Source organism: Stegostoma tigrinum, chromosome 7, assembly GCF_030684315.1.
Source record: "Stegostoma tigrinum isolate sSteTig4 chromosome 7, sSteTig4.hap1, whole genome shotgun sequence".
Classification (NCBI taxonomy): Eukaryota; Metazoa; Chordata; class Chondrichthyes; order Orectolobiformes; family Stegostomatidae; genus Stegostoma; species Stegostoma tigrinum.
This window is the reverse complement of record NC_081360.1, coordinates 48,586,829-48,601,600: the sequence shown is the minus strand read 5'-3', so window position 1 is coordinate 48,601,600 and position 14,772 is coordinate 48,586,829. Positions and strand designations below refer to the sequence as shown.

General features: G+C 40.9%; 1 protein-coding gene across 9 annotated transcripts in view; it reads left to right on the top strand.

The window, feature by feature from the left end:
• Window positions 1-14,772, top strand: part of LOC125454110 (mitogen-activated protein kinase kinase kinase 20-like) — a 125,138-nt gene that overhangs the window by 13,972 nt on the left and 96,394 nt on the right. For all 9 annotated transcript variants that reach the window (XM_048534477.2, XM_048534482.2, XM_059647217.1 and 6 more), the window contains 2 exons: window positions 3,667-3,768; window positions 10,643-10,708. In XM_048534477.2, the coding sequence (XP_048390434.2) occupies window positions 3,667-3,768; window positions 10,643-10,708 (168 nt within the window). The remainder of the gene's footprint in view (window positions 1-3,666; window positions 3,769-10,642; window positions 10,709-14,772) is intronic.

Genomic DNA, 14,772 nt, shown 5'->3' with positions numbered 1-14,772 from the left:
TCCAGCAACTTTGTCTTTGTTCCTGATTTACAGCATCCACTGTTCTTTTTGGTTTTCATCAGTTTTTCCTAATGAACGATCAAGATTATTGGCACTGGGATCAAACTCCCCACCATCCAACACTTTTCCTTTGCTTGTGGTTGCCTGCCAGTTTGTTTTGCAATGGCAAAACAGAACAAGCAATGAAAGATGGTGGCCAGGCTTCTAGTTTGTCTGTTAAAAGTGTTGATGTAAAGGTGGTGTGTAACAGTGCCATGTATAACGTCACTAAATTGGTGTAGCATGTTTGAAAGTTCCTTATTTAAATGCTGTAAGATTAGGAGGCAATGTAGGCATTGATTCTGCAGGATTGTATTGTAGTAACGATGTTGAGCCAGTTAGAAGTGCCCAATGTGAGAGTCCTGTTTTGTGAGTTTGGAGTGTGTGGTGGGAGAAAGGGAGATTGTGGTTTAGGCTATTACCTTTGCAGCCCTGTCAGATTGCTTCTGTTTTTGCTTTCCTGGCACTGATTTTATGGTTACGTTGATGTTCTGTGTCTCTGCCATTTCCTTGTACATTCCTCAGTTAATTACATGCATTCCTGAAGCCCTGCGTTGGCCACACTTGACCTCCACGTTTTCAGCTATCAGATTGTTGAAGGTTCCTGAGGGCTGTCGTGTTTTGATAGTGGAAATGTTATTGAAACATTGGAAACAAATACTAAGTGAAGATACTTTGAAATGAAATTAGGGAAAGAACATTCTGCCACCTGCCTTCCACTTCCAAACCATTTTGAACAATTTTCAAACCTCCTAAAATAGAACACCCAAGGTGTTTCCCAGAAGCATTATAAAACAGAAACAGTACAGTAAACCACAAGGGAAAATTAGAGCTAACAAACAAAAGCTTGATCCAACAGGTAGGTTTTAAGAATAGTCTTCAAGAAGAAAATAGAAGCTGAAGATTTGACGGAAGGAAATTGAGGCCTTGAGGATCAGGCAGCTGAACACAACACCAATGATGAAGTGATTATAAATTAGAAATGCTCAAGGTGACAGTGTTAGAGGAGTGCTGACATCTGAAAAAGCTTCAGGGTTTGAGGATTATAGAAGTAATAGAATGTGAATTTTACAATTGAAATGTTGCATAATCAGATGAATGTAGGTCATTGCATAAAGAGATGATGTTAGTTCGAATGGACATCAGAGTTTTGGTTGGACTGACGTGTATGAATGGTAGAATTTAGCAGGTGGGCCAGGAGAATGCAGAATAGTCATGCTTGGAAGTAATGGAAGGTGTGAATGAGGTTTTCAATAACGGGTGAGCTGAGGCAGGTGATGTTATGGCATTGGGAATGGATTGTCTTTGAAATATGGTGGATCTGTAGCCAGAGTCTCATCTCTAGATGGAGTACAACATCAGGGTTGTGAACTGTTTGTTCTCTTGAGGCTGAATCAAACAGAGTTTGTGCTAGAAACTGAAGGTTTCCCTGCACTTAGTTGCAAGAAATTTCTGCTCATCTGATTGTTGGATCTCAAACGAGTGTATTGCCAATTAAACATCAAGTGGGTGGGAGAGGGTTGGTTGTGAGGTAGGGCTGAACATCAGTGTACATGTGGGAACGTGTTTTGTTTTTTGACCGAATTTTGTTGAGCAGCAGCTGGAAAATAAACGAAAGGCAAAGTTTGCATATTTGAGTTGCAGCAATGTTACTGGTGTCGGAGTGGGGAGAAAAGACGTGGCTGATGATTTCCTAACTGGGCCAGTGTAGTGACACTCTGCTAAATGACAGTGGAGAGGCATTGGAAGAGAATAATGTGACCAACTTTGTAAAAGGCAGCAGGTAGGTGGAAAATGTCACACAGAAATAGTTTACCTTTGTCACAGTTGAATAGAGATGAAGATCAATTTAAGAAGCTTTTTAGTGCAATGATAGGGATGGATTCAGGAGGAAATGGTCTCGAAGGGGAAGAGAGAGGTTCAAGATGGCCTAATTTGTAATGTCGATGGAGTCAAGAGTTGCCCTTTATGGAAAGGGGTAATGACAGCAGGTTTGAAAGAAGACAGTATCGAGGGCGCGAAAACCATCAACGTTGTCAGCTGTTATGGGAACCAGGAGGGATTTTGAATGGGTAGCAGTTTTGGTGAAAATAACGTTGGGTGAGTAGGAGATGTGTCTCCTGGACAAGGTAAGCTTGGAAATAGACCGGATGCTGCAGAAAGCTTAGTTCAGAGTTAGTGTGGAGGTGAAGGTCCTAGGAGGATTGGCCAGGTGGGCTGAGGAAAGGGAGCGATGTGAGGGAAGCTGCTGAGTGGATTATATAGAACATAGAACAATACAGCGCAGAACAGGCCCTTCGGCCCTCGATGTTGTGCCGACCTGTGAACTAATCTAAGCCCCTCCCTCTACATTATCCCATCATTATCCATATGCTTGTCCAAGGACTGTTTAAATGCCCCTAATGTGGCTGAGTTAATGGAAAGGCATGGCATTCCACACACTCACATCTGAGTAAAGAACCTGCCTCTGACATCTGTCTTAAATCTATCACCCCTCAATTTGTAGCTATGCCCTCTTGTACAAGCTGAAGTCATCATCATCCTCAGAAAAAGACTCTCACTGTCCACCCTGTCTAATCCTCTGATCACCTTGTATGTCTCTATTAAATCCCCTCTTATATCCTTCTTTCCAATGAGAACATACCCAAGTCTGTGTTAGGGTATAATCCATGCATAAGTCCTATCGCAAAAATCTTCTGCCATTGAACTGTAAAAGAAAGAAGAGTTTATATTTGGAGATAGCAAGGACTGCAGATGCTGGAATCAGAGCCATAGAGTGGAGTTGGAGGAACACAGCAGGCCAGACCACATCAGAGGAGTAGGAAAGTTGACACTTACTCCTCTGATTGCTGCCTGACCTGCTGTGTTACTCCTGCTCCACACTGTGATAAGAGATTATATTTGATCTATTGTGAATAGCCTGCATGTCTGGCATTCTGTCACAATGACCTCTTAAAGGTAATATTATTCAACCATTAACCTACTTTATTACTTTTCTTTATTTTCATGAAATATGTCTTTCATGAGAAGAAACAACAGTACAGATATTCTGAAAAGTGATAATTGCAGTTTACCACTCCACTCCTATCTTTTTCCATTAGGACTGAGCTCTGCATTTCTAGTCGGGAATTCCGATTCTGGCTTCCTCAGAAGTGGAGAGCGAACCTGATATTGTACAATTCCCTCTTAGTGCTGGTTAGTTAGAGGAAGTCAAACAATGCTGCCTCTTTCCAGCAATCATTGCGCCACATTCTGTGATTTTAAATGTCCAGAAACACGGGAAGACCTTTTGACAGCTGCTGTGAAAGGGTAAATTTGTAAGGTTAGCGTGCATTTGTTTATGGGGTTAGGGTTCCAGGTAAGTGATTAGGGAAGTGCTGCATGGTCCAGACGTGCATCTCCAGTCTGTGTTGCTCCAACCCTTATCTGAGCACTGGAATAATTGGGACCCTAACTTGTGAACTGTTATCACGTTTTTTCTGCAATGGGAAACTTATTATAGGTTCTTATCTTGTATATTGTAATATTAATCTAATATTATGGGTTATTATACTTAAAAGTACAGTTGCATTATTTTTATCTTTTTTACAAAGTAATATTTTATTGTTTTTCTTTATCTTTCATTAGAGTATGCTCCTGGAGGGTCACTGTATGATTATCTGTCCAGTGCTAAAAGTGAGGAAATGGACATGGAAAAAATCATGACTTGGGCAACTGATATTGCTAAAGGTAATGACCTTTCATAACGGGAACGTTTTTGTTTTAAAATGACATGCATGTATTTGGATGTGTATTTCTTCAAATCACAAACTGTTACAGTTAAGAGCAGATTGCACATCAAAAATAATTTCTTGCCATGACTTTAGATTTTATTTTGATAACTGCCTTGTTACACCAGCTACATGAAATTGTAGCAACTAGGACAAATATATTCCTTTTGTGTTTATGGACTTCTGTTGAAAAATGAACTTTAAACAATCTATATGGCTGGAATGTTTGAGTGAATTCAGAAAATGAATTGTAAGAAGTCTTGAATTTGAATCATCTATTTTTAAATTTATATATTTTTGGCCCTTTTTTCAAAATCTTGTTTATTAGTAAGTATTTTAATTATTGTTGCAGTGCCGTCCAGAAAAAAAAGTCTTGTGAATAATGTTATTCAATCAATTTACCAGTTGCAGTGAACTTCATACTAAGCAAAGGTTTTCAAACCCGCAATTTACTTGGTATCGAGAATATAATTACCCTGTAGCTGACCACAATGTGTCTGTTGCAGCAATTAAGGGGACACTGGCATTGTGGTTATGTTATTGAACTGATAATCTGGACATGTGTGTTCAACTTCTCTTCTATTCAACTTATTTTCTATCCAGTTGTTGAATTTAAATTGAATGACTTAAATAAATCTGGAATCTTGTGTCAGCAATGGCAGCCATGAAAACCATTCAGATTCAATTATAGAGGGCATAGGTTTACGCTGAGAGGGGTAAGATTTAAGAGGGGCCTGAAGGGCAATTTTTTTCTCAGAGGATGGTGCATGCTTAGAATGAGCTGCCAAAGGAGGTGGTGGAAGCAGATACAGTTATGATATTTAAAAAGCATCTGGATGGGTACATAAATAGGAAGGGTTTGGAGGTTTATAGATCAAATGCTTGACAAATGGAACTGGATTGTTTCAGATAGGTGGTTGGTGCAGAAGAGTTGGATCGAAAGTCTGTTTCTGTACTATGCAACTCCAATTCTTAAGTGCTTTTCAAGAATCATTATTCTTAGTTTTTGAATATATGAATCTGATGGTCAGTCACCGGATTAAAGTTATGTTGCTGCTTTGTGGTGACCTATCTGATCTCTGCTAAGGCAGTGGTCAAGTCACCACATCAGATTTCGGTCTTGGTTGAGGGAACAAATATAAACAGGTCACTCTTTAAAACAAAGCAACAATCCTGATCCAGCTGCACAGTGCCCCATTGAAAGTCAACATACATGTTGCAATTAAGGGACGAATGAATCAAAATCAGCATTCTTGCCTCATACAGTCCATCCAGGTTTACACACAAGATGTAGGTGATCATTCTTGAGTATATATCATGGTGTTTAGAGAGAGGGGAAAGCTTAATTGTTGAGGAAGAACTTTTTAATATTGCTGAGTTATGGAGTAACAAATGCCATGGATTGTACTGTCATTGCTACTTCCATATCAGCAGAGATTCCCATTTCTAACTCCCAACAAAATCAGACATAGACCAGAAGTTATAAGAAGTCTTTTAATTTGCAATTGTATAGGTATTTTTAACTTTAAGAATGAGCATTGGGATTCCTTCAAAATCCAATGTAACCATTTTGAGCAGTTATTATGATTCTCTTACCAGTTTAGATAACAGTGCACATGTTATATACCAGGAATTGTTATAACTTACTATTACTCAGGTCACGATTGTAGAATGACTAATTAGGTAAATCATAGAAGGACCCTTGTTCCCTAGAAACTATATATGGTTCCTTCAGGAGTGGAATAGTTTGCACTTTTAAACTATATGCTTTGCCCACTTTCAAAATCTCTCTCCAGTGCTCTCTCTTTGTACGAAAGCAAATGATTAAACATTCTTATTTGTTCATGTTCATTTATCAGATTTAAATCTTTCATTTTGCCTCTGCTGAGATTAACTTGCCAGGTAACATTGTCAGCAGCTGAGAGCAATACAAATTCAGCTAGTACTGATCAAAAACACCAACATGATAGGCACAAAAACTTACTGTTCCTGGCAGTCATGCTCCATGCCAATTCATTTCCTTAACATCATCCTTTATTTTCTAAATACATTTATGTGTCTGTTTCATGATGTAGTGCTATTGCACTAGTTCTAGGAAAGTCTTGAGTGTAGCATTATTTATGTAGAATAAAATGGATATATACAAACAAGAATCGGGTTTATATTTTTTAAAAAATCACCCTAGTATTGTTACAGCATTTCATAGCCATCTTATTTGTAGTCTGTATGCTTTATGGAGTTTAGTGTCAATAATTGATCGTGTTTACACCTGAGTTTAAAACTTACAGAAAGACCAATGCATCACCTGGCAGTTTAGATTGAGTTTGGTTCAGAACAATCAGATTTTGGTTTCATGCCAGCAGAAGTATAAGGTTTTTTTTTCAGTTCAGAAGAGCAGATTCATTCAGCAGCAAAACTGTTTGTTAGGTTTGTTGAATTTTCAGAATTTGAAGAGCTTATAGAAGGCTGGCTGTCAGAACTGAAAAATAATCCATTTCCCGCAACTAGAAATAAGTCTAAACTGTTCCAGCATGTAAGAAGGTAAATTGGACCGATTTAGTTAAATGAGAAATTAGAGTTAGGACAGGAGGGATATTTCTCTGGGACCAAAAATGAAAAGGATATTATTAGAAAAAGGGTGGATTGTTTTTGCTATTTGTTCAGACCTTTTCAAATTATCTAACAAAGGTAGCTTTTTGTTTTATTTTGCGTAATAAACTTGCATTCTTGCATTAATAGCAGGTTTGTGTGGAATCATAGAATCCCTACAGTTTGGAAACAGGCCCTTCAGCCCAACAAGTCCACACCATACCTCAGAGCATCCCACCCAGACCCATCCCCCTGTATCCCACCTAATCCTACATCCCTGAACAGTTGAATATGTTCAGTGATTAACAGTCATGGTAACCAACTATGAAAAGAAACTTATGGTGCCCCAAGCCTGGTTTCATTCTGGGATCTTACTTAACTAGTATTAGTGTGGATTGAGATCCTATCTGGCTGAGTCTGTGGTGAAGGCAGTATCCCTGTATACTTTAATTCCTTGCTATCTAAAAGTCTTCCAGCTTCCGTATTGAATATACTTAACAATCGCTCAAATATAGACCTCTCAAGAATTTCAGAGATTCAACCCTTAAAGCATCTAAGAAAACTTAGAGAACATGTCAGTCCTAAATGACTAATCCCCCCTTTTTTTTTTCTTGAGACAATGATCTAACATGATGTGTTAGTTAGGTTAGAAATTTACAATGAGTTACAAGTTACAAAAGTTACATCTATTTATGTTAAGTTGCGTTCTGTGTCCTATAAGGAATAAATTTCACAAGTGAGTAGCTCTGATCCAGAATGGATTGTCTGAATTTGTTTTGGAGGCAGATACAATCAAGGATTTTGAAGGAAATTGAATAATAAGATCACAAGTTTGCAGAACCAAAGGGAAAGGCAAGGGCAGGGGCATGAGAACAGCTGACTTACTCTATTAGAGATCCAGCACACAAATGATGGACCAAATGGCCCATTTACTATTAGCAGAGAACTGCAGAGCTGCACTCTGTAGTCCTGAGGCAGCCTCATCTTTTGTCCTCTATAACTGTCGTAAGACATCTTTACTTTTGTATCCTAGTCCCCATGAAACAGGCATGAAAATGTTGTTTGCATTCCAAATTCCTTGCTGCACCCAAGATTCATGCACAAGGTACAATTTCCTTTGAATGCAAACATTTCTCACTTTTTCACTATTCAAAGGTATTCTGTTTTTGTTTAAAATTTACCTACTAAAATAACTTCACACTTCAATATGCCATATTCTAACTGCCGTGTTGTCAGTTCATCCAACATGTTCATATCCTTCTGCATCATCTGCGCCTACACCATTGGTTATACACCCACCTTGTGTTGTACAGTTGGACTCGTTACACTCAATCCTTTTGTCTAGGGTATTAATGTACATTGTAAATATCTGAGACTCCAGCACTGATCGTTGGGAATCCCTGCTAATTGCACCCTGCCAACTAAAACCAATCTTGCTTATGCCTACTGTTTTCTGACTAATAAATGATTCTAAACTCATGCTATATATTAATCACAGTTCTTGGATACTTCTAAACATGCAAATACACCACATCCACTGGTTTCCTCTAATCTGTCCTATTATGTAAGATCTCAAAGGCATGCAACAGATTTGTCAAACACTCCTTCCCTTTTATTATTGTGTTGACTCTTCTTAATTTGCAAAGTTCCCTTTTACCATATTCCTAGTCATTGATTCTAGCATTTTGCCTTCCACTGATGTAAGGCTGACTGCTTCTGTTTCCTTTCCTCGTCTCCTCTTATTTAAGTATTTGTAGAAATATTTACAATTTGTTTATATGAATGGAATTTTCCACTTCTTCCAGCAGCATTGGCAATGGCAAAAAGTTGGGAAAACATGGTGCAAATGGAAAGATCACGCTATTGACACAACAAAATTTGCACTTATTTCTTAAAGTTTCAATGTTTTCTTCAGAATCTCACTAATTAGTAGCATTTACCTTTATTTACATGTTTGCATATCATTGTTAGCTAAATACACCTCATTTTTATGCAGCTACTAATTCTCCCAGAATTGTTCTGATTCCTGACATGATAGTCTGAGCGGTTTCCAAGTGACAGCAGCTTACTACTTGTTTCTTCATGCCTTCGTTCAACTCTGTCTTCACCTCAACATCTCTGCATGTTCCAGAGATACTGTTCTATCCAATCCTTCATCCAAGCAAGTCAAACTACCAGCCTCACCACATCACCATTCCTTCTTACAAGCAAACTTGTAACATTGATATAGCTGATATTGCATCTACAACATGTGCCAGCACCTTACGTGGCACAAACAATGCATGTGCTTCAATCAAATGGCCGTGTGTAAAAGTCAAAAGGAGAAGAGTCCTTAGTGTGCTGAAGGAAAACCGTGGACATGCCACAGTCAATCGAGCAGCAAGCCTCGGAATTACAGATCCGTCTGTTGGGATGCTGGGGAGACATCAGTCAGGGAACGAGGATGATTACTCTGGGCAATGAGACAATATAGAGCCTGACTATGTTGACAGTGGATGGAATAGCATTTAGCAGTGATGAGAAGTGAAGTGACGAGGTGTTCCCAGTCAGTGAACAGGTAGCACAGATGGAAGGAAAGATTAGTAGCTTGGGAGGATAAGTAAGGTGGGAGTTGTTGATTGCGTATGATGTATACAATAATGATAGTTGCGGATCATGAGTGTTGGTGAGAATTATGTTCGCTGGCAGAGTTAGCGTGGTGGGCTTGTGTGCATCTCACTTGAGAAGACACTTAGGCTGCATTTCCTCATTTGTGGACAAAGATAACACATTGTGAGCTGGAGGAATACAGCAGGCCAAGCAGCTTTGGAGGTGCCTCTTTTTCTTGATCAAATCCAATTCTTTTCCTTCTGTCTCAATCTCACTGGATTTTTCTTTGAATTCTAAAATCCTCCCAATTCTCAGGCTATTACTGTTTTAGGTTGTGCTATAAACCACTTTTTTTTTTCTCAATCAAATTCTATCTTGAGCTTCTATATTAACCACTTTTTCTGTGGGTTTTCATACCCTAAAGGGTTAACTCCAAATAATGTAGTGATTATTTAAATGCTGTGAGGTGTTTGCTTATTGTCTTTCCATGAACTTTCCCAGCATGCCTTAGCTGGTACATGATATGCTGTTCTAGAAGCTTTGAATAAATACATTGCATAATACAGTGTAGGTCAGGAAAATCTTAGGTTTGACCCTGAGCTCAGTTTAGTATTTGATGTAATCACTGAGATTAGTTAACACTCAACTGATCTCATCCTGAGCTAGGGAAAGAGCATGTTATAGCGGAGTTTCAGCTCTGATAACTACAAGTTCAGTTGAAAACTCTGTGCAGGTGCTATCAAAACCATTTGTGCCGACAATGCTCTTTTTGACTGTAATCACAATACTTTGTCTCTTCAGTTTTCTATGTGATTGATAACTGTATTCTCTCCATTGCCTTTCTTTCGTGCTACTGCCTTTTCAGTGATTTCCTTCTTTACTTGCCAGAAATGGACTTCAGCCCTCCATCCCAGTTTAACCCTCTCCATGTCATTCATCTCAATCGTATTGAACTTAACAATACACATTCTCTGGCTTCAGTTGGTCTGTTTGACTCTAAATTGAACTTCAGACCCTACAACCTGCTCATGATCAGGGCCCCTAATTTCCAATGTACTAACTTCATCTGTCACTTACTTAGATTTCTGTTAGCAAACATTATCTCACACCCATCTTTATCTCATCAGCTGATCCCAACTGTACACACACCAGTCGAAAATATATGGATAGCCTTTGCCAGTAGAAGTATGTTTGAATCCTGTTGATTGAATACAGTGTCAGGTCTTTGGCTAGATTTTCTTCCTAAACTTAGTTGCTTTCTCTGATTATCCTAGTTGGATTCAGAGTCAAATCTAGAAACATTATGTTACTTGAAAATGGCTAGAGTGATTTAAATGGCTGTGATTTGAGCATTTGGAGCCTTTCTGGTGCTGTATTTGTTAAGAGTATGGCAGGGTATTTCTTATTTTTAAACCAAAAAGAATGACTCTCAGTTGATGAACAATATTTAGCATTTGTCTTTTCATGCCTTGTTACTTTATTCATCTCCTCTCTTCCTCAGTCAGCTTTCCCTTACAGGTAAACTGTTAAATTTCAAAAATTGCTGTTTTTGTCCCTTGCCCTTCTGTGCTGTAACTTGACTTTAGATTTTGAAGGCTCGGATAACTCCATTTTATTGTGACTTATTCTGAATATCCATCTCATTTTCCTTACAGGTATGCATTACTTACATATGGATGCTCCAGTAAAGGTAATTCACAGGGATCTCAAGTCTCGAAATGGTAAGCCATTAATGTACTAAACTTTAAAAGTTGAAATCCTTTTTGTAGCTTTAACTAAAGCATGTCTTTGAAGAAAAAGTTTTCCAAATGTAGCCTTTTTAAACAACAAAAACAATACTGAAATAACCATGCTTCCAGAAGTGTCTATGTGACCCCAATGTGTCGCTTTTCAGGGAAAGTACAGGAAATGGAAAAGTTCTACCCTGTCACCCAACCTTGTAAATTCCATACCCACCTTTTGAAAGTTTAAAATTGTAAACTTGTAATTAATCTTTTAAAGCAATTTTAACGTATTTTGAATTCACATCGAAGGACAAAGTCATTGGAGACCCTTGCCCTGGAGTATTCTTTAAAGCAAACTACACACTCAGTAAAAGAAAGTTCAAAAGTATTTTGATTTGTCAAATAAAAGAAGGCGTATATTTCAAAGTTCCATCCTGTTGCGCACACTATGAATTAGTTTCTAGTATTTTCATGGTAGATGTCAGTTTCAAGAACGTGTTTTATAAGCTCAGTCCACTAAGCTGTATTTCTCATCAATGATACACAAGAGTTGGGGCTTGAATTGAGTGTTGAATTGAGTTCTTCAGGCCTGCTCCCCTGTTTTTTTAAGATCTTGTTTGATCTGATAGTAACCTCAACTCTACTTTGTGGTTTAATCAATAGTCTATCTAATGCAGCCTTAAAAATATTCATTTACCATGTCCCACCCCCGCTCTGGGGCGGTGGGGGCGCAAGAGAATGTATTGCAATTCCTCCAATTAAGAATCCAGTGAAGGAAGAGCGTATCTCCTCAACTCCTCTTCCATTTTAACTGGGAGGCCCCTTGTTTTTATTTTAAAATGTGTCCCCCATTTCCAGTCTCTCCTGGTAAATATCCTCAGTACCCACCCACGTTAAGTTCCCTGAGGATCTTGTGTGTTTCAATAGATTGCCAGTCATTCTTCAAAACTGCTATGGGTACAGCCCTGACCTGTCCTCATAAAGTACCTCTTTCAGCCCAGGAATCAGTCATATATGAATATTCACTGAACCACTTCTAATGCAATTATATCCTTTTCTTGATTTGGAGACAGTAAGGACAGCTGATGCTGGAAGTTATAATCATTAAATGTGAAACTGCAAAAGCACAGCCAGTCAGACAACATCCGAGAGCAGGAAAGTCAATGTTTTTGCCAAAACCCTTTGTCAAGTCTGGGAAGGGGAGGCGAGCCCAGAAATAAATAGAGGGAGGGCTGTGAGGCTGGCGCGAGGGTAGGTGAGATGGAGATAAATGAATGCAGGTCAGGGATTATCGTGGTTGGCCAGTGGGAAGGGTGCTAACTGACTGGCTGTGCTTTTCCAGCTTCACATTTATTGACTCTAGCTCCTAGCATCTGCAGTCCTTACTGTGCCTGCCTTGAAGTTTTCCTCCTCCCTCCGAAGAGAGCTGTGTCTCTGTCCCACTGCAGCCCCCTAGTTATCTCCTCTGCTCTGAAGTTCTTAGACCACATTCCGAAGCAATCCCGCTCCTACAGCCACATCTCCTTCCTCTGTGTCTGTCAGTGCTACTGGCTTATCCCCCGTGGACTCCAGATAATGTTCAGAGCATCACAATTTTGACCCAACCATGACAACTGTCATCTGCAGGGCCTCCAGAAACGGTTCTACCAAAAACTCACCTTCTATTTTTGCCTTCGGAGCTTGCAGACCAACAGCCTGATTTTAGTGACTTCACCTGTTTCAAAATCTCTCTCTTTCACCCTCCCCCCGCCGCCCCCCCCAACCTGTCCATCTTCCTGCTCGCCTATCTGCTCCACCCTTTCCACTGACCAACCACAATAACGCCTACGTGCATCCATCTATGTCCATCTCACCTATTGCCCCCACGGGTCCACCTCCCTCCCTCTATTTATTTCTGGGCTCCCCTCCCTATCCTCGGTCTTGTGAAAGAGATTTGGCCCAAAACATTGACTTTCCTGCTCCTTAGATGCTATCTGACCGGCTGTACTTTTCTAGCTTCACATTTATTGACTATGTCCTTTCTTGAGTTAGGGAACCAAATGTACACTGTATTCCTACTACAATCTCACTAAAGTGTCGTGCAACTGTAGCAGCACTTGCCTACTCTTTTATTCTCAATCCCCCATCTAGTATATGTCAACGTTCCATTTGCCTTCCAAGTAATTTGCTGTGCCTGCATACCAATTGTTTGAGATTCACATTCCAGGACACTCTAATCCCTTTATAATGCAAAGTTCTTCTGTCGCGCTCTCTCTCTCTGTTTAACTGATGTCCTGGTTTTCTATTCTTCCTGCTAAAGCGGGCAAGTTTATATTTTTCTCATGTTATACTTCATCTGCCAAACTTTTACGCATTTTTATTTATGCTATCGATTGTCATCTGCAGTCTCAAGCCATTGCATTCAGTTGGTAAGCAGCATAAGTGAATCACAAGTGATCACTTTTTTTTGGACAATGCGACAGTCCCTATTTACAAACCAAAAGTTGTTTCCACTTCTCTTCCTCTGTCTTGGATACGCGTTACAATAAATTCTAAAACATGAGTAGTTTTTTACAAATTGAATTTTTATTGTTGTGATTTTGGCGATCCAAAATGGTGTTTTATCACTCAGAACTGATGTCTCAAAGACCATTAGATCAGTTAACTGAAACCTGTTTTTTTTCTGAGATAATGGGAACTGCAGATGCTGGAGATTCCAAGATAATAAAATGTGAGGCTGGATGAACACAGCAGGCCAAGCAGCATCTCAGGAGCACAAAAGCTGACGTTTCGGGCCTAGACCCTTCATCAGAGAGGGGGATGGGGGGAGGGAACTGGAATAAATAGGGAGAGAGGGGGAGGCGGACCGAAGATGGAGAGCAAAGAAGATAGGTGGGGAGGTAGGGAGGGGATAGGTCAGTCCAGGGAAGACGGACAGGTCAAGGAGGTGGGATGAGGTTAGTAGGTGGCTGGGGGTGCGGCTTGGGGTGGGAGGAAGGGATGGGTGAGAGGAAGAACCGGTTAGGGAGGCAGAGACAGGTTGGACTGGTTTTGGGATGCAGTGGGTGGGGGGGAAGAGCTGGGCTGGTTGTGTGGTGCAGTGGGGGGAGGGGATGAACTGGGCTGGTTTAGGGATGCAGTGGGGGAAGGGGAGATTTTGAAACTGGTGAAGTCCACATTGATACCATATGGCTGCAGGGTTCCCAGGCGGAATATGAGTTGCTGTTCCTGCAACCTTCGGGTGGCATCATTGTGGCAGTGCAGGAGGCCCATGATGGACATGTCATCAAGAGAATGGGAGGGGGAGTGGAAATGGTTTGCGACTGGGAGGTGCAGTTGTTTGTTGCGAACTGAGCGGAGGTGTTCTGCAAAGCGGTCCCCAAGCCTCCGCTTGGTTTCCCCAATGTAGAGAAAGCCGCACCGGGTACAGTGGATGCAGTATACCACATTGGCAGATGTGCAGGTGAACCTCTGCTTAATGTGGAATGTCATCTTGGGGCCTGGGATGGGGGTGAGGGAGGAGGTGTGGGGACAAGTGTAGCATTTCCTGCGGTTGCAGGGGAAGGTGCCGGGTGTGGTGGGGTTGGAGGGCAGTGTGGAGCGAACAAGGGAGTCGCGGAGAGAGTGGTCTCTCCGGAAAGCAGACAGGGGTGGGGATGGAAAACTAGTTTGGGTGGTGGAGTCGGATTGTAGATGGCGGAAGTGTCGGAGGATAATGCGTTGTATCCGGAGGTTGGTAGGGTGGTGTGTGAGAACGAGGGGGATCCTCTTGGGGCGGTTGTGGCGGGGGCGGGGTGTGAGGGATGTGTCGCGGGAAATGCGGGAGACGCGGTCAAGGGCGTTCTCAATCACCGTGGGGGGGAAGTTGCGGTCCTTAAAGAACTTGGACATCTGGGATGTGCGGGAGTGGAATGTCTTATCGTGGGAGCAGATGCGGCGGAGGCGGAGGAATTGGGAATAGGGGATGGAGTTTTTGCAGGAGGGTGGGTGGGAGGAGGTGTATTCTAGGTAGCTGTGGGAGTCGGTGGGCTTGAAATGGACATCAGTTACAAGCTGGTTGCCTGTTTTTTTTCTGTTTTGAT